This window comes from Cherax quadricarinatus, chromosome 50 (assembly GCF_038502225.1).
Source record: "Cherax quadricarinatus isolate ZL_2023a chromosome 50, ASM3850222v1, whole genome shotgun sequence".
Taxonomy (NCBI): Eukaryota; Metazoa; Arthropoda; class Malacostraca; order Decapoda; family Parastacidae; genus Cherax; species Cherax quadricarinatus.
Genome location: NC_091341.1, coordinates 26,641,594 through 26,660,910, shown reverse-complemented (window position 1 = coordinate 26,660,910; position 19,317 = coordinate 26,641,594). Strand labels below are relative to the sequence as shown.

At 37.6% G+C, this 19,317-nt stretch overlaps 1 protein-coding gene across 1 annotated transcript in view; it reads left to right on the top strand.

The window, feature by feature from the left end:
* LOC128695485 (band 7 protein AGAP004871) overlaps positions 1-19,122 on the top strand; it is a 137,078-nt gene extending 117,956 nt beyond the window's left edge. Inside the window, exons 5-9 of the mRNA XM_053786159.2 lie at positions 6,717-6,920; positions 9,128-9,183; positions 17,257-17,335; positions 17,783-17,884; positions 18,418-19,122. Coding sequence (XP_053642134.1) covers positions 6,717-6,920; positions 9,128-9,183; positions 17,257-17,335; positions 17,783-17,884; positions 18,418-18,507 — 531 coding nt within the window. The 3' untranslated portion in view covers positions 18,508-19,122. The remainder of the gene's footprint in view (positions 1-6,716; positions 6,921-9,127; positions 9,184-17,256; positions 17,336-17,782; positions 17,885-18,417) is intronic.
* The last annotated feature ends 195 nt before the right edge of the window (positions 19,123-19,317 follow it).

Here is a 19,317-nt window from a genome sequence, read left to right as displayed (position 1 = left end):
CAATTAGGTGAAGGTAATAGTAATTAATTGTAGAGTGTATACTCCTCGACATCAAGATACTTCCCCACCATCCTCAATCACTCCAACAAAGCACCAAGAGCTACGACCTTATTTTCACTATTTTTGAGTTAAAACCCCGACAAGTTCGACAGCTGTCTAATAATTTCTTGGATATTTGTACTCCAACTTCATTTTCCAATACAATATTTGTAACTAAATGGTGTTTACAAACCAAATTCCGAGTGTTTCAGGATTAAAACGCAATGGTATTTCCATTCCCTTTTATTATCTTTCGTTCATTTCTTTCCTTACATTATTTTGCAATTCTTTTAGTTACTGGTGCGTCTCTGCTCGATAAACATAATACAGCCACTAAACACTACCTTCCTTCTCTCTGCCTTCCTAGTTAGTGTTTGGGGATGATTTTCTCTAATAGTCCTGCACGTACAGAAAGTACGTGCAGGACTAAACTTCTACACGTGCATGTATATAATTTTGCACGTGCATGACTTACCTTTTTTAAGTATGTTTCTAGATTTTAACACACGCGTAGCTAGACTTTGTTTACGACTATGATTAGACTTTACCATGTGCGTGACTAGACTTCCGAATGTTACATTTTTTGCACATGCATATTTAATTTTTTACAAATGCAGTTTTAGACTTTTGCACGTAAATATTAAAACTTTCGTGTGTGCATGTCTACACTTCCCCACGAGCTTATTAGTGTATTGGGGAATGTTTCTTTACGCTTACTTATCTTGATTTGCGCACTTGACCAGTCTTCACGTCGTGCGTAACTTGACATTTGCATGACCAGACTTTTTACGTGCATGACAAGTTGTATTTTTTGGTTAACATTCACTTAGTAATTTTATAGATAACCTAAAATTATAATCTGTTCTTACGCCTTTTCTTCCACTTTCTCTTCTGCGGCTTCTTCCTTATCTTATTCTCCCTTTTCTTCTTAATTCTTTTTCTGTATTACGGCCACTATGGCTGCAATCGCTAAACGTTTCATTACCAAAACTACTTCGTCTACAAGATCAGTTTTATCCTACTACCACATTCATCACTACTTACAACCAACGCAACCACAAGCAACACCATCACAGCTACCACTCCGATCACTATAACTTCTACTACCACTACCTCCATACTACCACCACCCTAGCAGCCAGTAATGAAATATTCAGCGAGGTAATCATCCGGTGTAATAAAGACTTTTACAGCGTATTTGAGCGAAGGTATTGGGTGTAATCCAAGCAACATACCGGACTTCCTCCATACCAACACTGACTTGCTATTACCAAAAGTGATCATATATGACTCATGATACCATATAGTTCATGGCAATGGTATCTCGTGGTTGACACGGAACGTTTAGGCTGCCTCTGTGACCTTGTAGTAAAGAGATACTGAACTTTCGGTGTGGCAACCGAAGACACCGAGTGTAAATAAGATTGCTTTTCAGACTTGAAATGTCCTGTGTTATAAATTAAATTTTATGAATGACAGAATAACGTAAGAGTAAAGATCCGTCATATATAGACCAGTGAGGCTAAGAGTCTTGATTTACAATTTCTACATCTACTACAGTTTAAAGTGGCCTTAATTCGAGGAACTGGAGCACAGATCCAATTCCCTAAATCAAGAGCCCCTCACCAACATCAAGGAACCTTCCTTGAGGGGTATGAACTCGTAACCTCAGTCCCTTTCTAACTGCCCATCCATAACCCATTATAACCCTGCACTGCCAAGTATGATTTTTCAGGACGTGGTTTGACTTCGGTACATCTTCATAATACCAGTTTTTAAGACCTAGAATTTCATCGCATGTCCTAATGTTACCGTGCTTAATATAATCACATCCCTTTCACTTTCCCAAGACGTATGTATGTCCAAATTCTCGCTTGCTATATCGTGTACTGTATTCGCTGACTTTTTCTAAAATATATGACTGCTTTCTTACTACCCATTCGACACACCGTCAACACCAGGTCCTGCTCAAAAATGAGAGGTAACCGATGTGCCTGCAACTACAAGCCTAGACACAGACTTTACAGACCTTTACAGACCTGCTATCCTAGCAACAGACTCAGTGTTGTATTTATTGTGCATGGGATTTGCATTAGCGTTTCTCTCTCTTTTTGTAGTTTATTTTGTAATGTGATTAGGATTTTTTCTTTATTTAGATACGTGAAACAGAATCAAGCAACAGGCTGTGGAACTCACAACTCATGACAACTCAACTATATACCGCATTACACTCCATAGACTATACACCGATTTCACACTGAAATCTCGCTCTTAGAAAGCCAGTATTCACTTGATGTCTTGAAATCACTTGATGGTCTAGCATCCTTTATATATATAAGTGTATATATATATATATATATATATATATATATATATATATATATATATATATATATATATATATATATATATATATATATATATATATGTATATGGGAATTGACACAGTTACTTTTTGCTGATGATACTGTGCTTATGGAAGATTCTAAAGAAAAATTGCAAAGGTTAGTGGATGAGTTTGGGAGTGTGTGTGTAAAGGTAGAAAGTTGAAAGTGAACATAGAAAAGAGTAAGGTGATGAGGGAATCAAATGATTTAGATAAAGAAAAAATGGATATCAAATTGCGGAGGAGTATGGAAGTCAATGTTTTCAGATATTTGGGAGTTGACGTGTCAGCGGATGGATTTATGAAGGATGAGGTTAATCATAGAATTGATGAAGGAAAAAAGGTGAGTGGTGCATTGAGGTATATGTGGAGACAAAAAAGTTATCTATGGAGCCAAAGAAGGGAATGTATGAAAGTATGGTAGTACCAACACTCTTATACGGTTGTGAAGCTTGGGTTGTAAATGCCCCAGCGAGGAGGCGGTTGGAGGCAGTGGAAATGTCCTGTCTAAGGGTGGTGTGAATATTATGTAGAAAATTCGGAGTGTGGAAATTAGGAGAAGGTGTGGAATTAATAAAAGTATTAGTCAGAGGGCGAAGAGGGGTTGTTGAGGTGGTTTGGTCGTTTAGAGAGAATGGATCAAAGTAGAATGACTTGGAGAACGTATAAATCTGTAGGGGAAGAAAGGCGGGGTAGGGGTCGTCCTCGAAAAGATTGGAGGGAGGGGGTAAAGGAGATTTTGCGGGAGAGGGGCTTGGACTTCCAGCAAGCGTGTTAGGAGTGTATGGAGACGAATGGCATTTGGGACCTGATGAGCTGTTGGAGTGTGAGCAGGGTAATATTTAGTGAAGGAATTCAGGGAAACCGGTTATTTTTATATAGGCGGACTTGAGTCCTGGAAATGGGAAGTACAATGCCTGCACTTTGAAGGAGGGGTTTGGGATATTGGCAGTTTGGAGGGATATGTTGTGTATCTTTATACGTATATGCCTCTAAACTGTTGTATTCTGAGCACCTGTGCAAAAACAGTGATTATGTGTAAGGCGAAAGTGTTGAATGATGATGAAAGTATTTTCTTTTTGGGGATTTTCTTTCTTTTTTGGGTCACCCTGCCTCGGTGGGAGACGGCGGATTTATTGAATATATATATATATATATATATATATATATATATATATATATATATATATATATATATATATATATATATATATATATATGCAAAACAACCACTCTGAAAGAATAGAGAAATTCCAAGCGCTTTCGTGACTACTCACATTATCAAGGAACTATGAAAGTGAAGCATCCAAGGAAGCTATATAAGGGGTCGGCCAGCACCTCACTATCAGATCCCACAACGGTTAAACACGTGACGGGCGGCGAGCCAACTTGGATGAGTCGCCTACCCTGGCAAACTCTGTTGACACCGAGCTCTGAGATGGGTACCTCAGCCTCACAAGTGGCTTATAGGACAGATTTTTCACAGATGATTGGTATTGCAAGAAACCTCGCCTGCATGCACGTATAAAGGACTAACTTACTTGGTGTTGCAGCATATATCCTGATCTTCAACTTCCTAAGCCTAGCTTTAGCCCCCTTGGACTTCCCCTTGGGAACCACGTGCAACCGGGAGCATTAATTCCTGCAATATTCAATCGTTATTAGTGTCCTGCCTGCACCTCAGAAATTCCTATATCCAAGAGGGTATGTATCCCCTAGTATAACTATGCAGACTCAGACGCTAGCTTCAGACGACTCTGAGACGCTGGTACTTACTGGGCATACTCTCTCTGTAGCACGCCGAGCCCTCAGTTAACTCGACTCACGATCTCCTAAGTCACTGGCCAGATCCTACGGGAAAAGGTGAATATCTCGTCTTACTGTATGGGCTGATGGAGGAGATCATCTACGGTACATCGAGGTGTCTCTACCAGATTTCCCCAGGTCTCAGATGTGAAGACACGTGGGGGCGCCGCCTGATGTTCACGGCACGTCTTGTCCAGTCGAAGTCTATCGTAAGAAGGACGCTATTCTGTCTTTGTGACCTGCGCCCCGCCATTCAAGCTAGGGCTGCCAGTTCTCCCTAGCTAACTTATCCTAATGTTTGCCTACATTATCGGCCTATTCCTACCTATGTTAAGGTCTTAGGTCTACTCTATCATTATCTACAGATGCCTTAGTAAACCTAATATTAGTGTATTACCAGTAAACCTACCTACTCCTTCCCTGAAGAGTAAATCTATAAATTAAATAAGCTTACCAACCGCCAACCAGAGAATGCCTTGCTTGTTTGGGAGGGTTTAAGGGTCGCTCGGCTCAGACGACCAGACGCTCATGCTGGATCTGAGCTGTGGAACTATTTGGACCAAATAAATTTCCACAGGTCCTTTGCAAAACTCACCCCCAAGCTATTTATTTGTCCAGTGTATTATTAAATTCTACCCAAATTCTATTAATTATAAATGGATCTAATTTATATAAACCAAAGGAAATATTCATATTATTGTCAAAACTGCTTTTTATGAAACAAGATTCAATTATATTCCTGTCGACCATGGACTTGCTTGATACTACTTTCTCAACTTTTTGAAAATCAATTGGATGGTTAAAATCTCTTACATGAATAAATAGAGCATTGGAATCTTGTCCAGTTCTAATGCTATATTTATGTTGTTTTAATTTAATAATACACTGGACAAATAAATAGCTTGGGGGTGAGTTTTGCAAAGGACCTATCCAAGTTGGCTCGCCGCGCGTCACGTGTTTAACCGTTGTGGGATCTGATAGTGAGGTGCTGGCCGACCCCTTATATAGCTTCCTTGGATGCTTCACTTTCATAGTTCCTTGATAATGTGAGTAGTCACGAAAGCGCTTGGAATTTCTCTATTCTTTCAGAGTGGTTGTTTTGCATATTTTGAAATCACCTGTTTACTGTGATCTTATTGCATATATATATATATATATATATATATATATATATATATATATATATATATAATATATATACTATATTTTGTGTATGGGAGGCCTATGTCCACTATTCTAGTACAAACTTATATATTTTAACAACAGACAGTGACTGTAAATTAACATGCACTCAAATATGTTTCCTTAGGCCAACTCGCAGAATTTCTTGTATTCCTGGTGGATGTGTAGAGGTTATGAACGTTCTCCCTTTTAAGAACATTGATCTTGCATCTCATAAATTACCGTTTTCTGTAGTTATTACCCTATTTACTAAAAAAAGAGAACTTGGCTAATATTGATTTTATGTCAGTTCTTCAATATCAAGTTGTTTATGCAATGGATGTAGTATATTTTTTTTCCTATGTGGTAGATTCTTTCTTTAGTAACCCCCTCCCCCAACCAAAAAAAGGTAACCTAACTTAACCTTACCTAGATTTAGAGGTAAATTTTAAAATTGCTTTCTGCCCATGGGCCAAAAGTATAACTGCCTACTTGGCAGAACCCACTTCATGATGGAGAATTTACGTAATAAAAAAACTAGAAGCCTTAAATTAATATTCATACGAATAATTAATAAAATATTACTCAAATTTATAGTTGATAATAAAGCTGAAATGCTTCCAAGGCAGTCGTGTGATATTAAAAATATTTGACATAATTATTAATAAAAAAATTCTAAACATTATCATACCAACAAGTGTTTCATTAGATCATCTGTATGATTGTGTTTATTTAATATGGAATCAGGTGATAAATACGAGTCTAGCACATTAAATGATAGCAAGATCTTTAATTAAATAAGTTAAATCATTAAGCATTTAAATAAGAAAATGTAACAATTATATAACCTTCATCTTGAGCTAAAATGGATAGGCGATTAATTAGTTTGAAACCTATCGACTACACTAAGGACACTGAGGCTGTACGTAACCTTTTCACAAGTCAGGAATACCTTAGTCCCTGTAACAGGAATTAAAATTAACTTTCTGCATATATAAGCTGAGAGAAATGCACGACTGTGCTTGTATTTAGCGAGTTAAAACTATAACAAATCTTAATCAAATTCTAAGACTGTAATTGTCATATGTAGATTTATTAATTGAAAGCAAAAATTTACTTTACAGTTATTAATAAAATATTTTAATGTAATAAAATAGTAGCATTATTATATTCACAAAAACGGTAAACCCGTATGAGTTATTCAGGACGAAAGATGTTGAGTAATTCTAAGGATAGAATAATTATTACTCGTAATAACATTAAGTTCTTTCACAAATCTCAGAAATGTGATTCTTTGTGGCACGTTTCTCCGTGCCTGACACAGGTGCTGACGAAAGACTCAGTGACAGTGAGCGTGGACGCTGTGGTGTACTACCGCGTCAGTAATGCCACAGTAAGTGTGGCCAACGTTGAAAACGCTCACCACTCAACGCGGCTCCTGGCACAAACTACGCTCAGAAACATGCTCGGTACCAAGAATCTTCACGAGATTCTCGGAGATCGAGAGTCCATCTCGTGCGACATGCAGGTGTGTAGATAGGGCTAGTGGAGATAGGCAGAACAGTCCTAGTGTTGTGTGACGGATGTGGTGAGGGTTAGCTTTTGCAACATTGCACAGCTCCTGATGACGCACTGAGAAGTGTGAAAGTACTTGAGCTAAGGATTTCCACCTCCGCGTGGCTTGTCCTGCATATATATATATATATATATATATATATATATATATATATATATATATATATATATATATAATATATATATATATATATATTATGTATATATTTAGTTTATTATTACACAGACACAAAGAATTATTAAGCTTCAGTACTACTGGCATCACTACCTCAGTAAAGATCAGTGAATTACATGAGTCAGCAGATAAGCTCATTTACCCGAACAAACGTGTCGCAATAATTATATATTCTCGAATTTCTGTTTACTATCCTTTACCTCCTAGCTCCTACTGACTCTTTATTTACACTTCATACGCCACTTTACTGAAGACGAAATCACTGTTAAAAAGATGCATTATGTTTTTATAAGTGAAGAAGTAAATGTAATAATTTGGAACAGTGTGAACAAAAGTTTTCAAGTGTCAGCAAGTATGAACCTTAATACAATAGTCAGCAATAGTGTGGAAAAAGTACAAATCCTAATGCAATTGTTTGCAACAGTGGGAGCTAGCATGAGCGTTATTAATATGCACCAACGTGAGCAAATATGGAATTAATACAGAAGTGTATACAGGCTTCACCCTCACCACATTCAGTATGAATGAAAAACAAAACAGTTCGGCGAAATATAGTACCTAATGGATCATTTCGAATACTCAATTATTAATACTTAGCTTTTGATGTTGACATTGAGCTCTAATCGTAAAATATTTTGCCCAACTGTTAATACTGTGTCTTTACTAGTATAAATTTTAGCTTCACTAATGCTGAGCTCCCTTGAGCAGAAACACTATGCTTTGGTGGATAAGATACATAGGCAACATTTAGGCAACTTTATTCCGAAACGTTTCGCCTACACAGTAGGCTTCTTCAGTCGAGTACAGAAAGTAGGCAGGAGCAGACGTTTCGCCAGCCAGTGGTTTTATCAACACAAATTCCAGGACATAACTTGAAGACAGTAGGACTATATATAGTCCTACTGTCTTCAAGTTATGTCCTGGGAAAAGGCAGAAGCAGTAGAGATGTGAAGACGATGTAATTGTATACCATTTGATAATCAACACTATGCTCTACTGGTGATATTGTGCCTCCATTGGCTAAACGGAGGCCCCTCACAGGTGGTATGGAGTCCGCACTGGTGACAAGGTGCCTACTTTAATGGTAATATTGAACCCTTGAACTGATAAAGGGCTTTTATGGCAATACTGAGCTCCAAACACTGATACTGAGCCTATTAGTTGTGAGTAAAAGAACCCCATGCTTGCTAGGTCACATTAGGTACCACACCACCCACCCATCCTATTTGTGCGCCAGCACCGGCAGCTCCAAGCATTGTCACCAGAGCACTAGGCGACCAGCAGGACTAGATGTTGATAATGGCGACTACTTACAGAATTCGCTGGATGATGCCACGGTCAACTGGGGTATCAAGGTAGAACGAGTAGAGATGTAAGTACCACAGTATACCCTTGTTTTCTGTGCCGGAAAATGTATGTGTATGTATTTACGTGTAAATGTAATTATATATATATATATATATATATATATATATATATATATATATATATATATATATATATATATATATATATATATATTAGTAAGTGTGCGTGTGTTTTAACATTGTTTCCCTATTTCTAATAGTTTCTAGCATGGTCACAACGGAATACATACACTTGAGAGGTGTGTATCTCCCCGTGTGTGTATACACTAAGGTTTTAATCCTTGTTTTAGGGATCAAACTAATACTGACTGGAGGTGATAAGGGTATATTTAGGTTGTATGCAGGCTTTAAATCCAATTATCTAACCATACTTCATAGGATCAGTTCTATAGCATAACAGCCGTAATGTTCTTTCTTAGTATATTCACATTAAAAAAATCATACAAAATCTTAGGCTTTCTGAAGTCTGATAAATCATGGTTTATCGATATTTGAGTTTATCACAAACACATACACACACATGTTTCCGGCATAGTTTCTTCTAGCTCTAAGTATATTCTTGCTTTCTAATGCATCTTCTTTCATTCACTGACGGAAGCAACTCCTTCATCATTTCAGGGAGTCTTAGACGATGCCACAGAGAACTGGGGCATTAAGGTGGAGAGGGTAGAAATGTAAGTACATAGATGGGGGAGGGGGAGGCTCGATCTGGCTGCCTGGTATCCCTTCCTCCTGCACGCAAACACTAATATATTATATAAGAAGAAAATAATTAAGCATTTATTTGTTTTCTGACGAATAAACCACCACCACCAGCGTAGGCCGACCCAGAAAAGACGACACATTCAACATCATTTGTTTTGAAAGTATCTTGCTAGAAGTTAACAGCCATTAATTAGCATCTTGCTAGAAGTTAACAGCCATTAATTAGTATCCAGTGTTCTCCCACAGGACCGCGACGTCCAGTCACTGCACCTCTTTCATTCGAAACAAAAGTGCGACTATCCATGAACTCCCTCATAAATATTACAATGCTCCTTCTTATATGATAATGGTAATACAAGTATGCTAATAAGACACAATATGTGGTTCATGGCAGTGTATTGAGAAGACGCTTCGTCCAGTAAGGCTTTATCAGTTCTCACATATATAGGCAGAAGGAGTATATACAGTGTATAATGTTATGTGAGGTTTCTAAGTTAGATTTGATCCAAAAATACACTTTATATCATTTTCAATAAAAAATATATACCAATCTGTAAGAAATGATTTCGAAAAGTTCACGTTTTAAGGGAGTATAGTGAAGCATAGAGATAGGTGAGTCATGACACCTGTAGTAATATGTTTAAAGACAAGTGAAAATTTCGAAGCTTAAAACTTGGTGGGTCAATAGGCCGACTTCAGTACTTCTGCACATAGTTTATGTACTAGCAGAAGAATAAGTTTGGGTAGTGCTTCAGAAATCAGAAATGAACCTAATTTCTGTGTGATCGGGGTAGCGGTGGTAGAGTCGATTCTAAGCTTAGTCGGCTTCTTTCTGCTTCCTTAATAACTAGTCAGGCGCTGGAGAGGTTCATCAGATGGTTCACCGTGTTGCGGTGAATAGTACAGGAGTTGTTCGTATCGCCTGTCTGGCAGGTACTTCTGTGTTCGCTGAGCACCATGCGGAAGTCCCTAGAAGTTTCACCAACGTAAAACGTGTCACAGTTTCCACAGGGTATCACTTCGGCAGTGGTGTCTTCGGATGCTGTTTTCTGTGTAACTAAGTCCTTTGTGTTGTAGGCTATGGTGGCAAACCTGAGTTGGCTTTTTAAGGATTTAGAGAGGTTAACACTTGTGTTGTTGATAGGTAGACCTATGTATCTGCTGGCGTTGTAATCTTGTCTGGCATTGTCTAGTATCTTCTCCGATCTTTTCCTGCAGCTAGTGATGAAGCTCTGTGGACAGCAAAATTTTAGGAAGGTTTTAATCATGTAGTCGCAGTCTTCTTCAGGAATTTGGGATACGAACACATATTGTGTGCCTTTAGAACGAAAGATAGGTAGTGCAATAAATCTTTTTGTTCGTTGGTTTGCGGTAAATCTTAAAATCAAGTTCCCTTCATTTTTACAGATTATGACGTGCAGAAAACTCATCTGTTTTGCCAAAAGACCTGCTAGTTGATGTGCCGCACTGCTTTTGCCCTAGGTTATAGTTCTCATAGATATGCCTGGCTTGTGTACCTTGGGTAATTTATACGTGTGTGCAGGTCTGGGATTAAAGGGTATCTAAAGTAGAATTTTGACATACTCAATTCTCTTCAAATCAAAACGGATCTCATATAAACAAAGTTTGGTTTGCTGTTCCTGAATGTGCATGGGAAAAGGTTCTTATGTTTATCTGTCGTGTAGCAGCTTCTTTATCTTCTGTTTGTAGTCAATGGAATCCGTGATCACGCATCCTCCTCATTTTATTTGTGGTGGTGATGCTTGTAGTGTCACAGTTGGCCAGATCTTTTAAGGCGATGGTGTACCTGGGTAGGATGGCCGTCGAGGTAGTTTCAGAAATGGCTGCTGTGATCAGGTGTTCATTCTTCAATAGCACTTCAAATCTCAAAAGGTATTTGCCTCCACTCACTCAACTTTAATATGCTCAAACATGCTTTCTCGATAATCAAGACCCTTCTTCTTAAATCGCTTCCAACAATTAAATCTCATTGCCACCCATTCCCCAGGCGCCGTATAACTCCTTCTGATTTAATACATGTCCAAAAATAATAATAATAATAGTTATTATTAATAATAAGACTAATATAAATTCATAATAATCCCACAAATGAGGACACACATTTGTATCACTTAGTATTGAGGGAAATATCCCGAATGTCCATAATTTGTTAATAAAATCGGATTATTCCTGTGCTTCCATATGCAAACGGAATCGTTATCGTAATTAAAGAAAACTTCAGCAATTTCAACTGTATTGGACACTCGGAATAAACACTTTAAAGCAGTGACGTTGTTTGGAAAGTGTTATTACTTTTCCGACTCTGGTGGCTGGCGATAGAGGTCTTTACCATTGCTTAAAAAATTACCGACGAGGTGCGGAAGCTATAACAGAAAGATGGTTTATTTTACCGTAATCGTTATGTTTAAATTCAGAAATTATAGAAAAATGTTAATGGTTTCACTTTTGCATTTAACTGGTCATATTGCACCCGAGAATTTATAGGAAGCACAGTTTTGGTATGAAAAACTGGCTCATTTGCCTTTACGTAATATTCGGTGAAAATATGGCATACTAACAATAAAGGAAGAGAGAGAGAGAGAGAGAGAGAGAGAGAGAGAGAGAGAGAGAGAGAGAGAGAGAGAGAGAGAGAGAGAGAGCAGCTACAATCTACTTATATTCAGTTCTACGTACGAAGTTGAAATTGTGAAAATACGACTGAGGAGAGAAGGGAGGGACGAAAGAGGACAGAGACAAGAGGTAGAAGTGATTAAATAAGAGTAAAGAATGGACATCCGAAGAGCTGTGAAGAGTTGCCAGTAATGTCACAAGTTTAACTAAACTGTCCGTTTTATTAAACCGGTTCACTGCTGTAACAGTAAGGCCACGAAAGGATATTTCCTCTCTAAAAAGAACTTGGGATTACCAACACCATTTCCTCTTCTGTTTGACTCAACACATACTTCTTCAAAATAGGACCTGCGTCAGGAACGCCCAAGTTTGCCACTAAGTAGACTCGAAGCACTAACGAGGTGTCCCGTAGCTCGGTTAGTAGCGCACTCAGCTCACACATTGATGTCCGTGGTTCGATCTCCGGTACGGGTGAAACCATTGGGCATGTTTCCCTAAGATCCTGCTGTCCCTATTCACCTAGCAGTAAGTAGGTACCTGGGCGTTAGCCAAATGTTGTGGGTTGCATCCTGGGGACAAAATTGACCCGAAATGCTCTGCATAACCAGGGACTATATATATATATATATATATATATATATATATATATATATATATATATATATATATATATATATATATATATATATATATAGTGTCACTGATGTCTCATATACTTCTAGAAATAAAGATTATTATTATTATTATTATTATTATTAATGATGGGTTCTGGACTGGTGTCACGGCTTACAGTCTCTCCCTCATAGCTTTGAGCTTGAGCATAATTTGACACTCCTGGCACGGTGTTGTGGTTGATGGTATATTTGTCGTTGATAATCTGGGTCAGCCTCTGAGAAAGATCCTTGTCTGGAGATATTTATTTCCGTGACAAGCAAAACAAGACAACCACCTGACGTGTGTTTCTCAAAAGATGATCCGATCAGCGTTGCAGACCTGTTGAAGGGTGTGGCCAAAATCTATCGGTGCTCGGGGCCTGCTCGAAATGCCTAGCCAGGCTAGGTGTCCTAGTGGCCCCCTCTGTAATTAGTATTTTATAACATGTAAACCACACAATACCCAAAACCTGTAAACCCCACATTGTAACCCTTATAGAGAATAAACTTGAATTGAATTGAATGATAATGGGGAAGCCGTTGACCCAATGACGTACTACGACAAAAAGAACGCTGGCTCTAGGAGAAAATTGATACCTATGAGTTAGTCATTGCGAGTCGCATCTGATTTGGCTCTCTTGAATCATCCTGTTTTATTTACCCTCCGAGTTCTTCTTTTTCTTCCTCTTTTATTCTAATAGATTCAAGAGCATGTCAATCAATCACGGATATTTAACATTTGTTAATACCTACAGCCATCTTTTAATTTTCACGTGTTAATTACAGCTCTGGTTCAATAAATGCTATAAGGCAGAGATTGCTATTTTGTAATGTATAGCGCATGCCATCCGTAGACAGTTGTATTAGTGTTTCTGAATTGTCCAATTATTCTCTGATAGGGTCCCCTTGAACGTTCCCATTTTTGCGTTTTCTCTTAAAGCTTATTCAGTCCCATTTTCTCTCAGAGAAGTCGATAACTGGTCAATAATCCTAAGAGCCGTGAATTTATCAATAAGTTATCAGATCAAGCCAAGTAACATGAATTCCTCTTTATATTTGCTACTACAGCACTTTTAATCCAACTTGGCAGACATATAAATACTAATTTTCATCTGAGTAAATCGCAGAGGGTTCGGACAGTTATAGTTATGGAAAGCACTAAACCCGTGAGAATCATATAGCGTTAATTTAATATCATTTTATGCACCCCATACCTATCCTGTGGGCGGTAGTCAAAAAGATTACAGAGGTACATAAGAGGTCCAGGGATTGGGACCCATAGTTTTGATAGCTGAGCAAGTTGCAAAGGCAAGCCTTAATATCTTCCAGGCGGTGCGTGCATGATTCATATGAGTTTAGCGCTTCCCTAACAATATACTAATAATGAAAGGGTTAAAGTCTGTCAACTGCAAGGATCATTAAGTTTATGTTTAAGCCAAATTTGAAATTTTTGCAGTGGATTTATATAGTAAATTATTTTCCCATTGTAGTTAGTCATTGTTATTATTTCTACACTTTACCTAGTAATACAGTAGTGTACATGTTAATTGGAATAGTGATGAAATAAGACATTTGGAAAATCAGTGTTTATTTGAAACGTACATGTCAGTGAAAAGACAGATAATTGATTTAATAAGAGATATGACTATCGTTTGCTTTTATATGCATTGCTCCACGCTTTGGCATAGAATCTACCAATGTTGAACACTTTTTGATAAGTTCTTCGTCGTGGTACAGATGAACAATCCTGTTACGCTATCCATAAATTCTCAATTCGGTTGAGGTCAGGAGAGTTTCCAGGCCAATTTAGAAGGATTAGCCCACTCTCTTCGAAGAATGTCAGCATTTTTCTAGAAGTGTGGCATGGAGCAAAATGCTGCTGGAAAATGCCTTCTCCATCAGGGAAATCTCTATCCACAAAGGGAAGTAAATGAGTTGCCAGGATTTTCTTGTATTTGTCAATGTTTATCGTTCCCTCAACAATAATAATAAGCTGTCCAATGCCTTGATGAATGTGTTCATTCCGAAGACGTTTGCCTTTGCTCCGTCTCACTACCACTGATCTGTACCCATGTACTTCAAATGCTCCACATGTGAAAATAGTATAACTTTTCTCCATTCATCTGTCGTCCATCCCTTATGATCGAGTGCTCACCGCAGCCGTTTTTTCTTCATAGCAGCAGTCAATAATTGTTACTTTAGCAGCTTTCTGGCAGGTCTGCCAGCTTCAAGGATCCTTCGTCGAGCAGTTGAAGAATCAATATTTACGCCAGCTGAAGCCAAATCTCTCCGTAGATCTTTGCTGTTGTTCTTGGAAGCCTTTACACTATTTCTTATGATAACCTTGTTATCGTGAGGTGTCTTGCTTTTTGTTCCACATCTTCCTCGAAACAGCGCTCTATAATCATCAGTGTCATCAGCTCTTCAGAATCCGACCAACAGTTGAGTGCTAGGCTAAAATTTTCGACGCCTTGTCTGACACTCAAATTAGCATGTTTTCTAAGAGCTACAGTACTTGCACGCTTCCTTGGTTTAACTTCCTTTATAAAATCATGAACTGAAGGAGGGAATTTGGCGAAACCACAGGAGCACGCTTGCAGGAATAACCTTACAGAACAGCAGCTGTTGAAGCACTGACGAGAGTCGAGGGTAACACCACAGCTGGATGGTTGCAAGAGGTCGGTAGCAAACTCCTGAAAATACAAGAACCCAAACTACATTAATCACAAAATTTACCCCTGTCCCAATTAATTTGCACACTACTGTATTAAGGCTACACCACTTGTCTGGTGTAGCCTGTGATCGTCGGGTAGTCGATAGGCTTTATACCCTATAAACCAGCAATCTCTTCCATCTCTATTACTTCGTTTCAGCAATATAAGAATTTTTTTTTCTCCTTAGTATTCACCCACGTACACCAAACTCCCCATCTTAAAAATTTTCTCCTTTTTAGTAATTGCATACAGAAAAAGGGGTTACCAGCCACTTGTCCTCAATATTTCAGTTGCATTCTACTTCAAACGTTGTATATTGGAGAATTGTGACTCTCTTCTCTATGGAAATTAAAAAAAAAACTAAAACATTAAGAGCAATTAGAGTTATTTGCTGTCGTAATCCGGACTAAATCGAAATATATTAATATTAAAAAAGATTTAATTGCAAGTTTAAGTCCCCCAAATCATATATTTGTGTTAGAAGTTTGTGTAGCAAAGAGCAGTATCCTCCAAGCTTGACTCTGTGGCATGACATCCCGGCCTCGCTGAAGCCCGTTGGAGTGTTAGTAGTAGCAGTGCATCCCATGGATACATTGTAACTTGTTTATAACCATAGCAGCTTCATATATATATATATATATATATATATATATATATATATATATATATATATATATATATATATATATATATATATATATATATATATATATATATATATATATATATAATTATTCATATATACTGAATGTGTTTGTATAGGTTTAGATTTTTAGTATAATGTATTAACTGTCCACAAAATCTAATGAGGTGTTGCTAGTGGAAAACACTCCCACATCATTGTATGCCTCACTCCCATAACCTTTTACTTCCACTGCGATAATACCCTTCCACCATTACCTTTCTACCCTCACCCCAGTTTCCTTTTACACTCGTTTCTCTATCCTTGTTCTCATAACTATCTACCCTCGATCTCACATCCTTGTAATCCCTTCTACGCTCTCTCCTATACCCTCACTTCCGTATACCTCTTCCCCTCCCCTCACTCCCACATTCCTCTACCCTCTCACTTATTTTCACTTTCTGCCCAACGCTCCTTTTTTTTCATGACTATATTCTCTGTTTCACAGCCCCTCTCATGTCTACACCTCTCTCCCTACTTCCACCCCTTACGTCATTCCTGCTTTTCCTTTTCCCCATCAATACCTTCACACACACAATCAGCCACCACCACCTTCACACACACACAATCAACCATCAATACCTTCACACATACAATCAACCATCAATAAGTTCACACACACGCAATCAGCCATCAATACTTTCACACACACACAATCAGCCATCAATACCTTCACACACACACATACAAGCAATCAACCATCAATACCTTCACACACAATCAACCATCAATACCTTCACACACAATCAGCCATCATTACTTTCAAACACAAACAATCAGCCATCATTACTTTCACACACACACAATCAGCCATCAATAGACTGTTAAGCAGCTGCAGCAAAGCTGTTTTATACCAAAGGAAGATCTGATGCACAGGTAGTAGCATCTGTATTTTCATGGAGGGACAAAATAATATATATTTTCTCTATGTTGTGGATGGTTGATACATATGTTGTGGATGCATGGATTTATGTATTGTGAATATTTATGTTCTTAAGCTTTATTGTTGTACTTGAACGGCTAATTTCACGAGCCAGAAAAAAAAAGTTAAATTTTTTACAGGCTTTGTATTTACTTCTTTCATGTAGCGTATATACTGTACATTATTAGTGATATAGTGATATAGCATATTATATATCTATATATATATATATATATATATATATATATATATATATATATATATATATATATATATATACGTATGTAGTGTGTGTGTGTGTTACTCAGTTTTCACAATTTCCTGCCTGTCTTCTCTGTTTTCATCACCTGATAATCTTCATCAAGTAATTTTCAGAGCATCTTTATCATCTCATCTACCCTCGTGACTTTCCCATATTCACTTCTTAACCACCTCCGCAGAAAAGACGTCCGACTGCCCGTCCAACTGCAGCGGGCTATGGCGGCGGAAGCTGAAGCTGCGAGAGAAGCCAGAGCTAAGGTGAGACAGAGACAGAGATTGGTAGAGGGTATATTAAAATAGGCAGCAGCTCTGCCCTTGAAATCCTGTCCTGTTTATTCTGTAAGATTTTTGATTTCTTGTAGATTATTTCAGCTGATAGGACTGTAATTGTATTTCTCACAGCTGTAGTTTAATCTCTGTATTTTACCCTGCGTTAATAATAATAATCTTTATTTCAGTAAGTACATGATGCACTGTAAATGCAGTACTGCAATATGATTAATAATAAATAATTTATTGCATTATATAAAAACGAATATATAAATATTTAATGTAATGAGGAACCCAGTTCAGTAAAATACTTTTATATAATTCGTATATTAAGTTAATAAAATTGTATGTGATAATTTTGTTCAAGATTATGCAGCGAATTTAAAAATAAATTCTGTATATTAAACAACATAAATGACTGGAGTGAATTTACAGGTGATCGCAGCTGAGGGAGAGCAGAAGGCCTCCCGAGCCTTGAAGGAGGCAGCGGAAGTACTTTCCCTCTCTCCGGCAGCCCTACAACTACGGTATCTACAGGTGGGTGGTGGTGGTGGGGGATCAAGTGACTGGTAATGCAAATTGTGATCATCAGTAAATCAGTTTTTGTCATGTAATTGGTTTAGAAAATTGATAAGTTGAAGAATGAGACAATTGAGCGATATTTTGGGATCTTCGTGGGTAAAAGCTTCGCCAGCCAGTGGTTTTTTCAGTCCAGTAAAGAGAAGAACGGAGAAAGATGAGGAGAATGAGTTAATCAATCACTCAGCCTGGAGTCGATGTATTCAGTCCTCATCTTTCACCGTTCCTCTCTATACTGGACTGAAGAAGCCTCTGGCGGGCGAACCTTCAGCCCATAATGTTGTACATGGGGTCTTATTCTTCAAATCAACTTTTTATCTTGGATTATCTAATTTCTCTAAATCGTCTTTAGCATAATCCAACGTAAACCGATTTTTTTTTCTAAAATTTAATAATTATATTTCATTTTTCTGCTTTGTGTAGTCTTTAACTTTTCAGTACTTAATTATATTTTAAAACCAAATTACTCATCTATAAATTCTACCTTTCAGACGTTAAATACAATTTCTGCAGAGAAAAATTCAACCATCATCTTTCCCTTACCGATTGATTTCCTTCGTCACTTCATGGGCAACGAGTGACCAGCCACCCTCACCCTGTCTTCCCAAAATGCCTCCTTCGGAAGAAAATGAAAGTTTTTATACACCTCTAAAGCCCGTAGACCGTTGCCTGTACATTAGAGGATAGAGGATAGTTCATAAGAGTATATCACGTGATGACTAACTTTAAGTTTGATATACTGATTGTTAGTTATATGGCTGAAGGTTTGTACAAGGAACACCGCGGAAATAGGTGAGAGGAATGCTTACCAGTTGTGTGCAAGGGAATCCTGGCCAAAATTTACACTGAGCCCAATTTATTGTGTATAATTAAAGCTCACACACAAATTTTGGAACTTCGGTCAGCTGAACTTTCTCTATTTTGTCAGTAGCGCATAATTAGTTTCAAAAATCATTTTGATATTTTCATGAAACTCATCAAGGTCGAGTGTTCCTGTGATCACTTTGTATGATATTGTTATCTTATTATATATTTAACCTGGAATTAATTGCACATATCTCTTCCTGAACCAAACGGGGCATTTTAATTTTTTTTCTGAACCCGAGGGATACACGAGTGAACAGTGAAAAAATTCTAATATATATATATATATATATATATATATATATATATATATATATATATATATATATATATATATATATATAGACACACACACACACACACACACACACACACACACACACACACACACACACACACACTCAAATTAAGTGATTTGAAACTAATATACTGTGAGCTGGCCAGACTGCTCTTTATGTAAGATACATGTTATATCTTATGCTATTCCAGTCGATATAGGTAATATGTAAAAATCTTTTCTTGCATCT